Genomic DNA, 19,563 nt, shown 5'->3' on the forward strand with positions numbered 1-19,563 from the left:
AGAAGCACAGAATGGGATCAAAGATCCCATTCTGTGCTTCTGTGCTCCACAACCTCCCTGGAGGTGTTCAGGACCAGCCTGGATGAGGCCTTGAGCAGCCTGTGCTGGCAGGAGGTGCCCCTGCCCCTGGCACTGGCCGAGCTCTGCTGCCCCTTGGCTCTCCAGGCTCTGCTCAGTGACTCTTCCCTCCTCTCTCTGCAGCTGCTGGAGCCCAGGCCAGAGCCAGCTCACAGTGTGCTGGAGGGCAGCAGCAGGGAGGTGCAGCTGCTGCTCAGTGCCCTGGTGGCCTATGCTGAGGTCAAGCTGGGCACAGAAAGGGTTGAGTTCCAGGGCACCCTGATGTGCCACACCAGCACCTCCAGGTGAGTGCTGGAGCCCAGGCAGGGACCTAGAGGTGGGAGCTGCCTTTGCCCAGGGCTGCCCCAGTGCCTGCTGTGCCCTCTGAGGGTCTCTGCTTTGCTTTCTGCTCAGAGCTGTGTGCCAACCAAGCTGGCACTGGCAGGTTTCTATTGCTTGGCTGCCTCAGCAATCTGATGCCAGGGTTGCCCAGCCTTGGAGGGGTGTCCTGGGTCCAGGTGCCCGCTGGCTCCAGAGTCTCAGCTTCCACTGGTGCTGAGGGCCTGGAGATGTGCCCTGTGTGGGCATGAGGCCTTGCTGGGGCTGTGCAGTCAGTGCCACCTCTGCTCATGCCCTGAACAAAGTCCTCTCTTGTGCCATCCTTTCCCAGCCCTGGCTGGGTGCCCACACAGCTGCAGGAGGTGGTGGCCAAGAGGTGCCAGGAGAGGCTGAGCTCTGCTGTGCCAGCCATGGCTTTGCCTTCCTGGGGTCTTGCCCATCCTCACCTGCTGGGGGATGAGTTGGCACTCACAGTGGTGTCCAAGCAAGGCAGAAAGCCCAGCAGGAGAGCCTTGCCTTTGAGCTCCTGGGCACCAGGGATGTCCTTTTCCCTCTCCCACTCTTTGCCTTGGGGCAGCCCAGAGCTGGTGGCAGAGTTGGCTGCCCCTCAGCACACAGAGAGGGGTGCCAGGAGCCCCCCAGGCAGGGGCAGCTCTCTGCTGCCTTTGGCTCTGTGCAGCTTTTCATTGCTCCTCTTTGCTTTCCAGCTTCCCACTCTGCAACACAGGGAATGTGGCCCTGGAGTACACCTGGATGGAGGCTGTGCAGGAGCAGAGGGCAGGGAGCTGCTCTGAGGAGCTGCTGCTGCCCACTCTGGATGGTGAGAGATTGGCTCTGTGTGGCACCTGGGCCTGCCTGGGCATCTCAAGCTGGCAGCTGAGGCCTTATGGTGCCACTGCACCCCAAAACATCCTTTGCCATCCCTGCTCAGCCACCTTGGTGTGGGCAGCAGGAGCAGGGCAGGGCTTGTCCCCCCCTGGACTCAGTACTGGGGAGGACACAGCTTGAGACCTGGGGGCAGTTCTGGAGCCCTCACTCCCCAGGAGGACTTTGGCTCATGACCAACCCAGGAAGGCTCCAGGCTCGGGGCAGAGTGGCTGGGAAAGTGCCCAGCAGAAAAAGGAGCTGAGTGTTGGGCAGCTGCAGCTGGAGAGGAGCCAGGGGGTGCCCAGGTGGGCAGGAAGGGCACCAGCAGCCTGGGCTGGATCAGCAGCAGGGATTGTGCCCCTGGGCTGGGCACTACTGAGGGCACAGCTTGAGTGCTGGGTGCAGTTTGGAGCCTCTCACTTCAAGGAGGACAGTGAGGAGCTGGAGCAGGTCCAGAGCAGGGCAGGAAAGGTGGGGAAGGGTCTGGAGCAGAGGGCTGGGGAGGGGCAGCTGAGGGATCTGGGGGTGTGCAGTGTGGGGCAGAGGAGGCTGAGGCAGAGCTCATTGCTCTGTGCAGCTCCCTGAGAGGAGGCTGCAGCCAGCTGGGGCTGGGCTCTGCTCCCAAGCACAAACCAAAACGGCCTCAGGCTGCCCCAGGGCAGGCTCAGGTTGGCCACGAGGAACAATTTCTTCCCCTTGAGGGTTGCCAAGGCCTGGCCCAGGCTGCCCAGGGCAGTGGAGGAGTCCCCATCCCTGGAGGGGTTTCAAAGCTGTATGGTGCTGAGGGCCATGGGTTGGTGCTGCCCTGGGCACTGCTGGGTCAAGGCTTGGTGCAATGACCCTAAAAGGTCTCTTCCAACCAAAGCAGGGCTCTGATTCCAACCTCTTCCTTCCCCAGGGGATCTCCATTCCTCCACTCCTGTGACTCCTCAGTCCAGCCCCTGTTTGAGCCATGCCTCAGAGCAGGTCTCCTCCACCCTCAGCTCATGTCTGGAGCCCACCAGTGCCAGCTCAGTGTTCTCCATCCAGCCTTGCAGCGGCACCATCCCTGCAGGGCAGGAGCAGCAATTCCAGCTGAAGTTCTCCCCACTGGAAGTGGGAGATTTCCAGAGCAGGATGCTCTGCAGGTAGGCAGTGTCCAGTGCCTTTGCAACCCATGCTGCTGGTGGGGAGCTGGAGGGGGAGGGAGCAAGGAGCTGGGGATGGGCAGCCCAAGGGATGCAGCAGAAAGCAACCCAGTGAAGCAGAGGGAGATGGTCCAGCAGCCTGGGGAGAGATGTGGAGTGAAAGGGATGTGGAGTGAAGAGGATGTGGAGTGAAGGGGATGTGGTGTAAAGGGGATGTGGTGTGAAGGAGATGTGGAGTGAAGGAGATCTGAAGGGGATGTGGAGTGAAGGGGATGTGGAGTGAAGGGGATGTGGAGTGAAGGAGATGTGGAGTGAAGGAGATCTGAAGGGGATGTGGAGTGAAGGAGATGTGGAGTGAAGGAGATCTGAAGGGGATCTGGAGTGAAGGGGATGTGGTGTGAAGGGGATGTGGAGTGAAGGGGGATGTGGTGTGAAGGGGATGTGGAGTGAAGGAGATGTGGTGTGAAGGGGATGTGGTGTGAAGGGGATGTGGTGTGAAGGGGATGTGGAGTGAAGGGGATGTGGTGTGAAGGGGATGTGGAGTGAAGGAGATGTGGTGTGAAGGGGATGTGGTGTGAAGGGGATGTGGTGTGAAGGGGATGTGGTGTGAAGGGGATGTGGAGTGAAGGGGATCTGAAGGGGATGTGGTGTGAAGGGGATGTGGAGTGAAGGAGATGTGGTGTGAAGGGGATGTGGAGTGAAGGGGATGTGGAGTGAAGGAGATGTGGTGTGAAGGGGATGTGGAGTGAAGGGGATGTGGAGTGAAGGGGATGTGGTGTGAAGGGGATGTGGAGTGAAGGGGATGTGGAGTGAAGGGGATGTGGTGTGAAGGGGATGTGGAGTGAAGGGGATGTGGAGTGAAGGGGATGTGGAGTGAAGGAGATGTGGTGTGAAGGGGATGTGGAGGGAAGGGGAGGTGGAGGGAAGGGGATGTGGAGTGAAGGGGATGTGGAGGGAAGGGGATGTGGAGGGAAGGGGATGTGGAGTGAAGGGGATCTGAAGGGGATGTGGAGGGAAGGGGATGTGGAGGGAAGGGGATGTGGAGGGAAAGGGATGTGGAGTGAAGGGGATCTGAAGGGGATGTGGAGTGAAGGGGATGTGGAGGGAAGGGGATGTGGAGTGAAGGGGATGTGGTGTGAAGGGGATGTAGAGTGAAGGGGATGTGGAGTGAAGGGGATGTGGAGGGAAGGGGATGTGGAGTGAAGGGGATGTGGTGTGAAGGGGATGTGGAGTGAAGGGGATGTGGAGGGAAGGGGATCTGAAGGGGATGTGGAGTGAAGGGGATGTGGAGGGAAGGGGATGTGGAGTGAAGGGGATCTGAAGGGGATGTGGAGTGAAGGGGGATGTGGTGTGAAGGGGATGTGGAGTGAAGGGGATGTGGAGTGAAGGGGATGTGGAGGGAAGGGGATGTGGAGTGAAGGGGATCTGAAGGGGATGTGGAGTGAAGGGGATGTGGAGGGAAGGGGATGTGGAGGGAAGGGGATGTGGAGGGAAGGGGATCTGAAGGGGATGTGGTGTGAAGGGGATGTGGAGGGAAGGGGATGTGGAGGGAAGGGGATGTGGAGTGAAGGGGATGTGGAGGGAAGGGGATGTGGAGGGAAGGGGATGTGGAGTGAAGGGGATCTGAAGGGGATGTGGTGTGAAGGGGATGTGGAGGGAAGGGGATGTGGAGGGAAGTGGATGTGGAGTGAAGGGGATGTGGAGGGAAGGGGATGTGGTGTGAAGGGGATGTGGAGGGAAGGGGATGTGGAGTGAAGGGGATGTGGAGGGAAGGGGATGGGGAGGGACGGGGGATGTGGAGTGAAGGGGATGTGGAGGGAAGGGGATGTGGAGGGAAGGGGATGTGGAGTGAAGGGGATGTGGAGGGAAGGGGATGTGGAGGGAAGGGGATGTGGAGTGAAGGGGATGTGGAGGGAAGGGGATGTGGAGGGAAAGGGATGTGGAGTGAAGGGGATCTGAAGGGGATGTGGAGTGAAGGGGATGTGGAGGGAAGGGGATGTGGAGTGAAGGGGATGTGGAGGGAAGGGGATGTGGAGTGAAGGGGATGTGGTGTGAAGGGGATGTGGAGTGAAGGGGATGTGGAGTGAAGGAGGAAGGCCCCAGAGGGCAGCAGGAGCTGGGTGAGAGCTGCAGGAAGGCTCTCCAGACAGAAGGTCTCTCCTGGTGATGCTTCCTTGCCAGTCACTGGTGTCAGGGTGGGAAGGGACCTCGAGCATCATCTGGTTCCCTTGGGCAGGGACACCTCACACTAGGTCAGGTTGCTCAGAACCTCAAGGGATGAGGCTAACACCACCTCCCTGGGCACCCTGGCACCTCCCTGGGCATGGCCTCCTTACCTGCTTACAGCCCTGCACCATCAGAGACAGTGGAGGAGCAGCAGGCTGCTGGGACCTGCCTCTGGCTCATGCCAGGCCCTTTCTCCCCAGAATTCCTAACCTGAGGCCAGGTCAGAAGGGCCCAGAGGTGGCTGTGAGGGGCAGGAGCCTGGCATGCAGCTACTGCATTGAACTGGAAGACTCTGACTGCAACAGTGGCACAGGGCTCAACCCCGAGCTGCAGGGAGCAGAGGGGCCAAGGCCAGAGCTCTGCACCAGGCTGCTGCACTTTGCAGCAGTTGGAGTGAGCTGCAGGAGGAGCAGGTGGGTATGGGCATGGCACCCACTCTGGGTGCTCTCCTGGGCACCCCTTTCACCAGAGACCTCTCTTCCAAGCCCCATCTGTGAGGAGAGGCTGAGGGAGCTGGGGGGGTGCAGGCTGCAGCAGAGGAGGATCAGGGCAGAGCTGATTGCTGCCTGCAGCTGCCTGCAGGGAGGCTGTAGCCAGGTGGGGTTGGGCTCTGGTGCCAGGCAGGCAGCAGCAGCAGAAGGGGCCCCAGGCTGAAGCTGTGGCAGGGCAGGTGTGGGCTGGCTGTGAGGAGGAAGCTGCTGGCAGAGAGAGTGATTGGCACTGGCATGGGCTGCCCAGGGAGGTGGTGGAGTGGCCGTGGCTGGAGGGGTTGGAGCCAAGGCTGGCTGGGCACTGAGTGCCATGGTGTGGTTGTTTGGGTAGGGCTGGGTGCTAGGTTGGCACTGAGTGCCATGGTGTGGTTGTTTGGGCAGGGCTGGGTGCTAGGTTGGCACTGAGTGCCATGGTGTGGTTGGTTGGGCAGGGCTGGGTGCCAGGCTGGGCTGGATGAGCTTGGAGCTCTCTTCCAAGCTGCTTGGTTCTGGGGGTCTCTGGGCAGCTCCATGTCCTGCCTATACTGAGGGCTCCAGAGCTGGGCACAGCACCCAGGTGAGCTCTCGGCAGAGCACAGGATCAGCTCTCTGGCTCTGCTGGCAGCCCAGCTTTGAGTGCAGCACAGCTTTGGGTGCAGCCCAGCTTTGGGTGCAGCCCAGCTTTGGGTGCAGCACAGCTTTGGGTGCAGCACAGCTTTGGATGCAGCCCAGCTTTGGGTGCAGCCCAGCTTTGGGTGCAGCCCAGCTTTGGATGCAGCCCAGCTTTGGGTGCAGCTCAGCTTTGGGTGCAGCCCAGCTTTGGGTGCAGCACAGCTTTGGGTGCAGCTCAGCTTTGGGTGCAGCTCAGCTTTGGGTGCAGCACAGCTTTGGGTGCATCACAGCTTTGGGTGCAGCACAGCTTTGGGTGCAGCCCAGCTTTGGATGCAGCCAAGCTTTGGATGCAGCCCAGCTTTGGGGTGCAGCCCAGCTTTGGGTGCAGCCCAGCTTTGGATGCAGCACAGCTTTGGGTGCAGCCCAGCTTTGGGTGCAGCACAGGTTTGGGTGCAGCCCAGCTTTGGATGCAGCCCAGCTTTGGGTGCAGCCCAGCTTTGGATGCAGCCCAGCTTTGGGTGCAGCCCAGCTTTGGGTGCAGCCCAGCTTTGGGTGCAGCCCAGCTTTGGGTGCTGCACAGCTTTGGATGCAGCCAAGCTTTGGGTGCAGCCCAGATTTGGGTGCAGCCCAGCTTTGGATGCAGCCAAGCTTTGGGTGCAGCCCAGCTTTGGGTGCAGCCCAGCTTTGGGTGCAGCCCAGCTTTGGATGCAGCCAAGCTTTGGGTGCAGCACAGCTTTGGATGCAGCACAGCTTTGGATGCAGCACAGCTTTGGGTGCAGCACAGCTTTGGGTGCAGCCCAGCTTTGGGTGCAGCCCAGCTTTGGATGCAGCCAAGCTTTGGGGTGCAGCACAGCTTTGGATGCAGCACAGCTTTGGATGCAGCCAAGCTTTGGGTGCAGCCCAGCTTTGGGTGCAGCACAGCTTTGGATGCAGCACAGCTTTGGGTGCAGCACAGCTTTGGGTGCAGCCCAGCTTTGGATGCAGCCAAGCTTTGGGTGGCAGCACAGCTTTGGGTGCAGCCCAGCTTTGGGTGCAGCCCAGCTTTGGGTGCAGCTCAGCTTTGGGTGCAGCCCAGCTTTGGGTGCAGCACAGCTTTGGGTGCAGCCCAGCTTTGGGTGCAGCCCAGCTTTGGGTGCAGCACAGCTTTGGATGCAGCCAAGCTTTGGGTGCAGCACAGCTTTGGGTGCAGCCCAGCTTTGGGTGCAGCACAGCTTTGGGTGCAGCCCAGCTTTGGGTGCAGCACAGCTTTGGGTGCAGCCCAGCTTTGGATGCAGCACAGCTTTGGATGCAGCAAAGCTTTGGGTGCAGCACAGCTTTGGATGCAGCCAAGCTTTGGGTGCAGCACAGCTTTGGATGCAGCCAAGCTTTGGGTGCAGCACAGCTTTGGGTGCAGCCCAGCTTTGGGTGCAGCCCAGCTTTGGGTGCAGCACAGTTTTGGGTGCAGCACAGCTTTGGGTGCAGCCCAGCTTTGGGTGCAGCCCAGCTTTGGGTGCAGCCCAGGTTTGGGTGCAGCCCAGCTTTGGGTGCAGCCCAGCTTTGGGTGCAGCACAGCTTTGGGTGCTGCACAGCTTTGGATGCAGCCCAGCTTTGGGTGCAGCACAGCTTTGGGTGCAGCACAGCTTTGGGTGCAGCACAGCTTTGGGTGCAGCCCAGCTTTGGGTGCAGCACAGCTTTGGATGCAGCCCAGCTTTGGGTGCAGCACAGCTTTGGATGCAGCCCAGCTTTGGATGCAGCACAGCTTTGGGTGCAGCCCAGCTTTGGGTGCAGCTCAGCTTTGGATGCAGCCAAGCTTTGGGTGCAGCACAGCTTTGGGTGCAGCTCAGCTTTGGATGCAGCACAGCTTTGGGTGCAGCCCAGCTTTGGGTGCTGCACAGCTTTGGATGCAGCACAGCTTTGGGTGCAGCCCAGCTTTGGGTGCAGCCCAGCTTTGGATGCAGCCAAGCTTTGGGTGCAGCACAGCTTTGGGTGCAGCTCAGCTTTGGATGCAGCCCAGCTTTGGATGCAGCCCAGCTTTGGGTGCAGCCCAGCTTTGGGTGCAGCACAGCTTTGGATGCAGCCCAGCTTTGGGTGCAGCCCAGCTTTGGGTGCAGCACAGCTTTGGGTGCAGCCCAGCTTTGGGTGCAGCACAGCTTTGGGTGCAGCCCAGCTTTGGGTGCAGCACAGCTTTGGGTGCAGCACAGCTTTGGGTGCAGCCCAGCTTTGGGTGCAGCCCAGCTTTGGATGCAGCCCAGGCTGTGCTTTGCCTCCTTGCTGCAGTCTCCCACTGCTGGCTCCTGCACAGCTCTCCCCCACCAGCACCCCCAACTCCTTTCCCACAGGGCTGCTTTTCTGTCACCTCCTCCCCCAGCCTGTGTTTGGCTGTGAGGATTGTTCTGGCCCAGGTGCAGCATGTCCCAGTTGCTGTCCCCAGACCACCTCAGGAGTTCTCTTTGCTTTGCCCTCCCAGGACCTTCAGGGTTCTGAACCCTACCAGCTCTGCCTTTTCCTTTCGATGGAGCTGCCAGGACCCTGAAGCTCCTCCTGAAGTGGCTTTCTCCTGCCTCCTGGAGAGAGGGACAGATCCAGCCAGGGCAGAAAGCAGAGGTGGGTGCAGGGAATGAAGCAGGTAGAGGCAGGACACAGTGTGCCACCTCTGCACCTCCTGGGTGCCCCACCTGGTGCCAGGGCCATGAGGAAGCCTTTGCCTGCAGTATAAAGGGAGAGTTGAGCCTGATCTGCCTCTCTACCCCACACCTGCCATGCTCTGGGGGTGTGAGGGGCACAGCTGTGGCACTGGCAGCCCCAAAGCATGGCAGGTGTGGGGGACAGGCTGAGGAGAGCTCACAGCTTCCCAGCCTGGAAGCTCCTTGGGCTTCCTTGGAGCTGGAGTCTGCACTCTCCCCTAACCCTTACCCTGCCACTTTGCCTCTTCCTCCCCCCAGATGAAGTTTGAGTTCACCCCTTGGCACCTGGCACCACGGAGTCCGTTCTGGGTCTTTGCAATCCCTGAGCAGAAGGTTTCAGTCCCCTTCCTCTTGGTGGGCACTGCCACCGACCCGCTGGTGACTCTGGACAGATGCCACCTCAACTTGCAGCAGCTGCTGATAGGTGAGCACCATGGCAACGGCTCCCAGCCTGACAGCTGGGCCCCTCCAGCACTCCTGGCATTCCAGCAGGCTCCCAGCGGGAAGCTGGATGTGCAGATGGGCACTTGGGAGCAGAGGCTCCAGCTCCTGGCACACCAATGCCCGAGGCAATGGAAGGGGAGGGGAGGACACCAAGCTGGGAGGCTTGGCTGAGCCAGCTGCAGGCTGTGCTGCCACCCAGAGAGCCCTGGGCACAGAGCTGGGCACAGAGGAGCCAAAGGAGGCTCAGCAAGGCCAGGGCAGAGTCCTGCACCTGGGGAGGAAGAGCAAACTGCAGCAGCAGAGGCTGGGAGGTGACTGCTGGAGAGCAGCCCCAAGGAGAGGGCCCTGGGGGTGCTGGGGCAGAGCATCCCTGGCACAGCAATGTGCCCTGGGGGCCAAGAGGCCAATGGGGGCCTGGGGGGCACTCAGCAGAGTGTGCCCAGCAGAGCCAGGGAGCTTCTCCTGCCCCTCTGCTCTGCCCTGCTGAGAGCTCCTCTTGAGCCCTGCCTTCAGTTTGGGGCTCCCCAGGTGCAGAGGGACAGGAACTGCTGGAGAGGGTCCAGGGGAGGCTGTGAGGATGCTGAGGGGCCTGGAGCAGTGCCTGGGGAGGAGAGGCTGAGGGCCCTGGGGCTGCTTAGGCTGGAGAAGAGAAGGCTGAGAGGGGATTGGATCAATGTCTGCAACTCTCTGGGGGCTGGGGGCAGGAGGGGGGGACAGGCTCTGCTCACTGCTCCCTGGGCTAGGCCAAGCAGCAGTGGATGGAAGCTGCAGCACAGGAGGCTCAGCTCAGCACAAGGGCAACTTCTTGGCTGGAAGGGTCCCAGAGCCTGGCACAGGCTGCCCAGAGAGGCTGTGGAGTCTCTGGAGCCTTCCCAGCCCTGTCTGGATGTGCTCCTGTGTGCCCTGAGCTGGACTGTGTGGCCCTGCTGGGGCAGGGGGGGTTGGGCTGGATGAGCTCCTTGGGTCCCTTCCCACCCCTGGCACCTGTGAGCCTGTTCAGGTGCATGGCAAGGATGTGGCAGATGCTGGGGGCTGCCCCCAGGCAAGGATCTGAGGGTGACACAGAGGCTGAGGTCTCCACCCTGAGCGTGGCATGCTGCGGGCACTGCCCCTCGCCGCCGGTTGCCCAGCGGCCAGAGGAGCAGAAGGTTTCCAGCAGCTGCTTCATCCTCTTCCTCAGGCCAGGAGGTCCAGCAGACCATCACCATGATCAACAGTGAGGAGGAGGCCTTCAGCTTTGCTTTCAGAGGCAACTCCCTCTTCTCAGAGGACTGCAGCACCTCCCTGAGGGTAGAGCCCCTGCGAGGCTCCATCGCTCCCCTTGCCAGGTAGGATCCTGCCCTGGGATGCTGAGCTGGGGCTTGCTGCAGGCAGCAGGAGAGGAGCCTCCTGCAGCAGCTGCTGGGACCCACCTGAGAAGGGAGAGCTGCTCAGATCTCTGCTGACCTGCAGTCATCAGGCCACCAGGCAGCTGGGTGGTGTGCAGACAGTGCCAGCCTGCTGGAGCTGTGAAGGGAGCTCTGGCATCAGCCACTCCAACCCTCCCTGCCCCAGCCTGGCACCCACAGCAGCCTGCCCAGCAGCACAGTGCCCAGGGGGGGTTGGAAGCTCTGCAGAGACTCCACAGCCTCTCTGGGCAGCCTGCTCCAGGCTCCAGCAGCCTCACACCAAACAGCTTTCTCCTCCTGCTCACATGGAGCCCTCCTGAGTGCCACTTTGTGCCCACTGCCCCTTGGCTGTGCCTGGGCACCACTGAGCAGAGTCTGGCCCCAGGCTCTTGCCCCCCACAGCTCCTTCAGCCCTTGCTGGGCACTGCTCAGCTGCCCTCTGGGGCTGCTCTGCTGCAGGCTCTCAGCCCCAGGGCTCTCAGCCTCTGCTGCTCCAGAGCTGCTCCAGGCCCCTCAGCAGCTCTGCAGCCTGCCCTGGCTCTCCCCAGCACTTCTCTGTCTCTCTGCCTCTCTGCAGCTGGGTAGAAAGCCCAGACCTGGGGCTAGGACTGCAGATGTGGCCTCAGCAGGGCAGAGCAGAGAGGAGAGAGGGAGGAGAAGGAGGAGAACCTCCCTTGCCCTGCTGCCTGCATTCTTCCTGCGCCCCAGGAGCCCCCTGGCCTGGGCCACTGGAGCACTCTGCTGGCTGCTGGGGAGCTGGTGCCACGCTGCAGTGCTGCCAGGGGGTGGATGGATGATTGCTCTGCCCGAGGAGGCTGTTACTGCTGCCTTGCAGCTCAGAAGTGAGGCTCTCCAGGGGTGCCTGGGGCAGCAGAGGGCTCCGGAGCCAGGGCTGAAGGCAGTCACAGGGCTTGCTGCCCGCTCCTGAGCCCTCCTCCTCCTCTTCACTGCCTGAGCTCATCACATCCTGAGCAGCTCTCACAGTGTCACAGTCTCACAGTATCACCAAGGTTGGAAGAGACCTCACAGCTCATCAAGTCCAACCCTTTAGCACAGAGCTCAAGGCCAGACCATGGCACCAAGTGCCACGTCCAGTCCTGCCTTGAACAGCTCCAGGGACGGCGACTCCACCACCTCCCCGGGCAGCCCATTCCAGTGTCCAATGACTCTCTCAGGGAAGAACTTTCTCCTCACCTCCAGCCTAAATCTCCCCTGGCACAGCCTGAGGCTGTGTCCTCTCGTTCTGGTGCTGGCCACCTGAGAGAAGAGAGCAACCTCCTCCTGGCCACAACCTCCCCTCAGGTAGTTGCAGACAGCAATAAGGTCTGCCCTGAGCCTCCTCTTCTCCAGGCTAACCAATCCCAGCTCCCTCAGCCTCTCCTCGTAGGGCTGTGCTCAAGGCCTCTCCCCAGCCTCGCTGCCCTTCTCTGGGACACGCTCAAGCATCTCAATGTCCCTCCTAAACTGGGGGGCCCAGAACTGAACACAGCACTCAAGGTGTGGTCTAACCAGTGCAGAGTACAGGGGCAGAATGACCTCCCTGCTCCTGCTGGCCACACCATTGCTGATACAGGCCAGGATGCCACTGGCTCCCTTGGCCACCTGGGCACACTGCTGGCTCTCACCAGGGCATGCTCCACCGCAGGGCACCCTCAAGGGCAGAGTGCTTGCTCCTGGCGTCAACCAGGCTTGCCCCCGCAGCTGCTTGCCCCCGCAGCAGCCGAAGTGGAGCTGAGAGAGGAAGCAACACAAAAGGTCTCCTCTCCCCAGGCTGCCCATCAGAGTGAGCCTCACGCCAGCAGTGGAAGGAGAGGTGGTCTTCAACCTCAGGTGCGATGTCCAGGGCAAGCCCCAGCCCCTGCGCTTCAACCTGAAGGCCACCGGCTGCAGCCTTGCAGTGGCCGTGCAGGCTGAGGGCAGCGACGGCCGCGTCCGGGAGCTCAGCGCCAGGCGGCTCAACCGCATCGACCTCCAGGAGGTGAGTCCCGGCCCGGCCCGGCCGGCTCGGAGCGCCGCGGGGTGAGCCTCGCCCGGGGCTGAGCCTCGCCCGGGCTGAGCCTCGCCCGGGGCTGCGCAGCTCTCACCGCGGCGGAGCGGAGCGCTGGGCTCGGCCGGCGGCGGCAGGGCAGGGCAGGGCAGCGCCGGGGCGAGGGACGGCTGGGCTGGGGGCCGCTCACTGCCGGCTGCAGCCTTCCCCCGTGCTCCTCACCCCCCTCACCCTCCTCTCCCCATCCTCCTTACCCTCCTCTCCCCACCCCCTTCGCCCTCCTCTCCCCATCCTCCTTACCCCCTTCTCCTCAGCTTCCTCACCCTCCTCTCCCCATGCTCTTCACCCTCCTCTCCCCATCCTCCTTACCCTCCTCTCCCGCCCTCCTCTCCCCACCCTCTTCAGCCTCCTCTCCCCATCCTCCTTACCCCCTTCTCCTCAGCTTCCTCACCCTCCTCTCCCCATCCTCCCCACTCCCTTCGCCCTCCTCTCCCCATCCCCTTTGCCCTCCTTTCCCCATCCTCCTTACCCCCTTCTCCTCAGCTTCCTCACCCTCCTCTCCCCATGCTCTTCACCCTCCTCTCCCCATCCTCCCCACTCCCTTCGCCCTCCTCTCCCCACCCCCTTCGCCCTCCTCTCCCCATCCTCCTTACCCCCTTCTCCTCAGCTTCCTCACCCTCCTCTCCCCAAGCTCCTCACCCTCCTCTCTCCACACTCCTCTCCCCACCCCCTTCTCCCCAGCCTCCTCAGCATCCTCTCCCCACCTCCTTCTCAGCCTCCTCACCCTCTTCTCACCCCGTTCTCCCCACCCTCCTCATCCCCTCCTCAGCTTTCTCACCCTCCTCTCCCAACCCTCTTCTCCTCACCCCCTTCTCCCCACCTCTCTCCCCTGCTCCTTCTTCTCAGCCTTCTCCCCACCCTCCTCACTCTCACTCCTCACTCTCATCTCCCCCTTCCTTCTCCCCAGCCTCTTCACCCTTTTCTCCCTACTCTCCTCACCCTCACTACCATCCTCTCCCCACCCTCCTCTTCCCACTCTGTTTTCCCCACCCTCCTCATCCCCTCCTCAGCTTTCTCACCCTCCTCTCCCAACCCTCTTCTCCCCATCCCCTTCTCCCCAGCCTCCTCAACCCCACCCTCTTCTCTTCACCCCCTTCTCCCCACCCCTCCTCAACATCCTCTCCCCACCTCCTTCTCAGCCTTCTCCCAACCCTCCTCATGCTCCTCTCACTTCTCACTCTCCTCTCCACACTCCCTTCTCCCCAGCCTCACCACCCCCTTCTCCCCACTCTCCCCACCCTCCCTACCATCATCTCCCCACCCTCCTCATCCCCTTCTCCTCAGCCTTCTCACCCTCCTCTCTCAACCCTCTTCTCACCCCTTTCTCCCCACCCTCCTCACCCTCACTACCATCCTCTTCCCACTCTGTTTTCCCCACCCTCCTCATCCCCTCCTCAGCTTTCTCACCCTCCTCTCCCAACCCTCTTCTCCCCATCCCCTTCTCCCCAGCCTCCTCAACCCCACCCTCTTCTCCTCACCCCCTTCTCCCCACCCCTCCTCACCATCCTCTCCCCACCCCCTTCTCCTCAGCCTCCTCACCCCCTTCTCCTCACCCTCACAGGTCCAGCTAAATGACACCATCAGGCACATCTTCAGGCTCTGCAACCGTGGCAAGTTGAGCTTCAGCTTCTGCTGGGAGCTGCGTGGTCCTGCCGCCTGCAGGCAGGCGCTGAGCATCACCCCCGCATCGGGCAGCGTCTGGGCAGGGGGCAGCACAGAGGCCCAGCTGGTGTTTCACCCCCAGAGGATGTGCCCTCTGAAGGATGTGGAGCTGGTGCTGCAGGTGAGCCACAGTGGGACCTTCCCCCTGCCTGCACAGCAGCTTGGCCAGAGCTAAAGAGCCTCGACAGGGCAAAGAGGCTCCTGCTGGCAAAGTGAGGCTCCTGGCAGCTCCTGAGCTGAACATTTCCATGAGTGCTCATCCAGGGCCACTCTGGGAGCACTTTTGTGGCAGGATATATCTCTGATTGTGGCACAGAATCCCAGAGTGGTGGGAAAGGAGTTCTGGGATCACCCAGCTCAAGCCCCTGCCCCAGCAGGGCACCCACAGCAGCCTGCCCAGCAGCACAGTGCCATGGGGGGGGGTTGGAAGCTCTGCAGAGACTCCACAGCCTCTCTGGGCAGCCTGCTCCAGGCTCCAGCAGCCTCACACCAAACAGCTTTCTCCTCCTGCTCACATGGAGCCTCCTGGGTGCCACTTTGTGCCCACTGCCCCTTGGCCTGCCCCTTGGCACCACTGAGCAGAGTCTGGCCCCAGGCTCTTGCCCCCCACAGCTCCTTCAGCTCTTGCTGAGCACTGCTCAGCTGCCCTCTGGGGCTGCTCTGCTGCAGGCTCTCAGCCCCAGGGCTCAGCCTCTCCTCACCTGCTGCATGTCCATGCAGATGCAGCTGGAGCTGCCTCTCCCTGCCAGTGCCCTGCTGGAGTTGGGTGCCACAGCTCAGCAAGGTCCTGCCCACATGTGGCACAGCTGTGACAGCACAAAGCAGTGCCAGAAGTCCCCTAAGGCCCTCTCAGCCCTTCCACCTCCTTCCCTGCTGAGGCTCTTTGTCACCTGCCCTCCCTCGTTGGCACTGCAGGCTGCTGCCCCCCGTCCCTGCGCCCGCAGCAGCTCTGCCCCTTGCAGTGGTGCTTCCACCTCCTCAGCTGCCTCACACAGTGCTTCCCCCAGCAGATCAGCAAGGGGCCCAGCTTCACCTGCCTGCTGCTGGCCACCGTGGTCGTGCCCAGGGTCCACTTCTCCACCACCAGCCTCAACTTCGGGGCCTGCTTCCTCTCCCAGCCTGGGCTGCCGCCCGCCCGCCGCAGCCTCCTCATCACCAACAAGGCAGACAAAGCCCTGAGGTGGGTCCCCCCCAGGCTCTCCTTTAGCCTCCACTTGGCACAGCTCTGCTCCACATCCTCCTCACCCCTGAGGGTGCAGGGAGAGGAGACAGGAGAGCCCCAGACAGCCCCTATGGTGCCATCTGGGCACAGGCAGCCTTGTGACGCCTCTGTTCCTCTTTGCCAGCCTGACCTGCCTGTTCACCAGCACTGCTCACCTGGAGGTGGACTTCCCAGGGTGCATCCTGCAGGCAGGAGGGACAGTGGAGGTCCCCATCACCTTCTGTCCCAGAGAGGCTGCATCTTACCGGGAGCTGGTCCCGTTTGAAGTCAATGGGCTGTGCCGGCAGGCGGTGGAGGTGCGAGGCAGGGGCGTGGAGGTGAAGGTGAGATGGGAGCCACCCACTAAAGCCCAGAGGGCAGGCAGCCAGAGTGGCTTCTCTCCTTCTTCCTCATCTCTTCCTCATCTTTTGGGCAGAGAAACTTTTCCCCTCCTTCTCCTTGCCCCTTTTGCCCTCCTTCCCCTTGCCCCTTTTGCCCTCCTTCCCCTTTGCCCCTTTTGCCCTCCTTTCCTTGCCCCTTTTGCCCTCCTTCCCCTTGCCCCTTTTGCCCTCCTTCCCCTGCCCCTTTTGCCCTCCTTCCCCTTGCCCCTTTTGCCCTCCTTCCCCTTGCCCCTTTTGCCCTCCTTCCCCTTGCCCCTTTTGCCCTCCTTCCCCCTTGCCCCTTTTGCCCTCCTTCCCCTTGCCCCTTTTGCCCTCCTTCCCCCTTGCCCCTTTTGCCCTCCTTCCCCCTTGCCCCTTTTGCCCTCCTTCCCCCTTGCCCCTTTTGCCCTCCTTCCCCTTGCCCCTTTTGCCCTCCTTCCCCTGCCCCTTTTGCCCTCCTTCCCCTTTGCCCCTTTTGCCCTCCTTCCCCTTGCCCCTTTTGCCCTCCTTCTCCTGCCCCTTTTGCCCTCCTTCCCCTTTGCCCCTTTTGCCCTCCTTCCCCTTTGCCCCTTTTGCCCTCCTTCCCCTTTGCCTCTTTTGCTCTCCTTCCCCTTTGCCCCTTTTGCCCTCCTTCCCCTTTGCCCCTTTTGCCCTCCTTCCCCTTGCCCCTTTTGCCCTCCTTCCCCTGCCCCTTTTGCCCTCCTTCCCCTTGCCCCTTTTGCCCTCCTTCCCCTTGTCCCTTTTGCCCTCCTTCCCCTTGCCCCTCTTGCCCTCCTTCCCCTTTGCCCCTTTTGCCCTCCTTCCCCTTGCCCCTTCTGCCTTCCTTCCCCCTGCCCCTTTTGCCCTCCTTCTCTTGCCCCTTTTGCCCTCCTTCCCCTGCCCCTTTTGCCCTCCTTCCCTTGCCCTTTATATCCATCCCTCCTGCCTCAGGTTGACGTCCTGGAGCCTCCAGGGCAGGTGGTGATGCTGGGAGCCCTCTCCATTGGGCAGGTGGTGAAGAAGGAGGTCACCATAGCCAACAACAGTGCTGCCCCTCTCACTTTTAAGCTCAGTCTCATGACCACCACACCAGAGCTGCAAGAAGCTGGGGTAAGGCCTCTTGCTTCACTGGAGAGCACTCTGCTGTGCCTCAGGGGATGCCTGCAGGGGGGCTGGGTGGGAGCTGGCAGCTGCAAGTGGCTGTGTGCAGTCCTCTGTGCTCTCCTGGCATCCCCTGCACTCCTGGGGCTGCTCCAGCAGCAGGGAGCTGGCAGCTGCAAGTGGCTGTGTGCAGTTCTCTCTGCTCTCCTGGCATCTCCCTGCACTCCTGGGGCTGCTCCAGCAGCAGGGAGCTGGCAGCTGCAGGTGGCTGTGTGCAGTCCTCTCTGCTCTCCTGGCATCTCCCTGCACTCCTGGGGCTGCTCCAGCAGCAGGAGCTGGCAGCTGCAGGTGGCTGTGTGCAGTCCTCTCTGCTCTCCTGGCATCCCCTGCACTCCTGGGGCTGCTCCAGCAGCAGGGAGCTGGCAGCTGCAGGTGGCTGTGTGCAGTCCTCTGTGCTCTCCTGGCATCCCCTGCACTCCTGGGGCTGCTCCAGCAGCAGGGAGCTGGCAGCTGCAGGTGGCTGTGTGCAGTCCTCTCTGCTCTCCTGGCATCCCCTGCACTCCTGGGGCTGCTCCAGCAGCAGGGAGCTGGCAGCTGCAGGTGGCTGTGTGCAATCCTCTCTGCTCTCCTGGCATCCCCTGCACTCCTGGGGCTGCTCCAGCAGCAGGGAGCTGGCAGCTGCAGGTGGCTGTGTGCAGTCCTCTGTGCTCTCCTGGCATCCCCTGCACTCCTGGGGCTGCTCCAGCAGCAGGGAGCTGGGTGGGAGCTGGCAGCTGCAGGTGGCTGTGTGCAGTTCTCTGTGCTCTCCTGGCATCCCCTGCACTCCTGGGGCTGCTCCAGCAGCAGGGAGCTGGCAGCTGCAAGTGGCTGTGTGCAGTCCTCTCTGCTCTCCTGGCATCCCCTGCACTCCTGGGGCTGCTCCAGCAGCAGGGAGCTGGCAGCTGCAGGTGGCTGTGTGCAGTCCTCTGTGCTCTCCTGGCATCCCCTGCACTCCTGGGGCTGCTCCAGCAGCAGGGAGCTGGCAGCTGCAGGTGGCTGTGTGCAGTCCTCTGTGCTCTCCTGGCATCCCCTGCACTCCTGGGGCTGCTCCCCCAGCTGGGCCTTGCAAGGCTCTCACCTGAGCTGGGTGCCCTAAGAGGCAGAAGGTGCAGCTGCTGCCAGCTCTTTTAGACACCTTAGGATGTGGCCCTGGGGCTGAGATCTGGGGAGGTGATCCAAGAGTTTCAGCTCTCTTGGAGCCCAAAGGAAATCCCTTTAGAAGCTGGAGTGCAGCTCCCTGTGCCCAGGTGAGCAGAGCACAGGGAAACAGAACCCGAGGATCACAAAAGCACTTTGGTTGGAAGAGACTTTTGAGGTCCTGGGTCCCACCACCAACCCATGGCCCTCAGCACCACACAGCCACAGCTTTGGGACCCCTCCAGGGATGGGCACTTCACTGCTGCCCTGCAGCAGCACAGAATCATGGAGTGGTTTGGGTGGGGAAGCTCTCTGAGAGCATCCAGGCCAGCAGCGACCCAGCCCCACCCTGGGCACCAAACCCTCTGCCCAGGTGCCATGGCCACACAGCTCTGCAGCACCTCCAGCCAGGGGCATTCCCTGGGCAGCCTCTGCCAAGCCCTGACCACTGCACCAGCAGAGACATTTCTCCTCCTCTCCAGCCTAAGCCTCCCCTGGCACAATTCCAGCCCAGGTCCTCTCCTCCTGTCCCCTGAGCCCAGGGGGCAGAGCCCAGCCCCAGCTGGCTGCAGCCTCCTCTCAGGGAGCTGCACAGAGCAATGAGCTCTGCCTCAGCCTCCTCTGCCCCACACTGCACACCCCCAGCTCCCTCAGCTGCCCCTCCCCAGCCCTCTGCTCCAGACCCTTCCCCACCTTTTCTTGCCCTTGCTCCAACCCTCAATGTCCTCCTTGAAGTGAGAGGCCCAAAGCTGATGCCAGCACTCAAGCTGTGGCCTCAGCAGTGCCAGCCCAGGGGCACAATCCCTGCTGCCCACAGCAGTGCTGAACCAGCCCCTGGCCCCTGCTCTACTGAGGCCTCCCCTGGGGCACTGCACCCAGCTCTGGGACCCCCAGCACAAGAGGGATGTGGACCTCATGGAGCAGCCTCAGAGTTCTTCTCCAGACCCTTCCCCTCCTTGCTTGCCCTTCTCTGGAAGGAGGGCAAAAGGGGCAAGGGGAAGGAGGGCAAAAGGGGCAAGGGGAAGGAGGGCAAAAGGGGCAAAGGGGAAGGAGGGCAAAAGGGGCAGGGGAAGGAAGGCAAAAGGGGCAAAGGGGAAGGAGGGCAAAAGGGGCAGGAGAAGGAAGGCAAAAGGGGCAAGGGGAAGGAGGGCAAAAGGGGCAAGGGGAAGGAAGGCAAAAGGGGCAAGGGGAAGGAGGCAAAAGGGGCAGGGGAAGGAGGCAAAAGGGGCAGGGAAGGAAGGCAAAAGGGGCAAGGGGAAGGGAGGGCAAAAGGGGCAAGGGAAGGAGGGCAAAAGGGGCAAGGGAAGGAAGGCAAAAGGGGCAAGGGGAAGGGAGGGCAAAAGGGGCAAGGGAAGGAGGGCAAAAGGGGCAAGGGGAAGGAGGGCAAAAGGGGCAAGGGGAAGGAGGGCAAAAGGGACAAGGGGAAGGAGGGTAAAAGGGGCAAGGGAAGGAAGGCAAAAGGGACAAGGGGAAGGAGGGCAAAAAGGGCAAGGAGGAGGAAGGCAAAACGCTCTTTTGGGGGCAAAAGCCAACACCTCCCACCTGCACCCTCCTGCCATGCCCATGAGGCTATGGCACCCCAGTGGCTGCATCCCAGTGCCCCAGCAGCTGGCTGGAGCTGCAGGCCACTCCTGGAGCCTCCCTGGCATGCAGGCCAGCCCGGCAGGGAGGGAGGGCACAGTGTGGGTGCAGCAGTGGGGGCAGAGCTGGGTGGCTGTGTGGGGAGGGCCTTCTGCCCTTCTTGGGGCGAGGGGCACACAGCTGAACCTTTGGCAGCTGGGCATGAGCGAGTAGGACTGGGGCCATGTGGGTGGGGAAGAAGAG

The 19,563-nt window shown here is 62.1% G+C and overlaps 1 protein-coding gene across 1 annotated transcript in view; it reads left to right on the top strand.

Moving 5' to 3' along the window:
- HYDIN (HYDIN axonemal central pair apparatus protein) overlaps positions 1–19,563 on the top strand; it is a 197,935-nt gene that overhangs the window by 163,576 nt on the left and 14,796 nt on the right. Inside the window, 13 exon segments of the mRNA XM_064159820.1 lie at positions 202–362; positions 1,104–1,216; positions 2,162–2,390; positions 4,817–5,029; positions 8,145–8,250; positions 8,252–8,281; positions 8,620–8,785; positions 9,986–10,133; positions 11,964–12,171; positions 13,802–14,023; positions 14,913–15,082; positions 15,249–15,447; positions 16,414–16,572. Of these exon segments, the coding sequence (XP_064015890.1) occupies positions 202–362; positions 1,104–1,216; positions 2,162–2,390; positions 4,817–5,029; positions 8,145–8,250; positions 8,252–8,281; positions 8,620–8,785; positions 9,986–10,133; positions 11,964–12,171; positions 13,802–14,023; positions 14,913–15,082; positions 15,249–15,447; positions 16,414–16,572 (2,124 nt within the window).

The sequence above is a fragment of the Pogoniulus pusillus genome, chromosome 20 (genome assembly GCF_015220805.1).
Source record: "Pogoniulus pusillus isolate bPogPus1 chromosome 20, bPogPus1.pri, whole genome shotgun sequence".
NCBI classification, from domain to species: Eukaryota; Metazoa; Chordata; class Aves; order Piciformes; family Lybiidae; genus Pogoniulus; species Pogoniulus pusillus.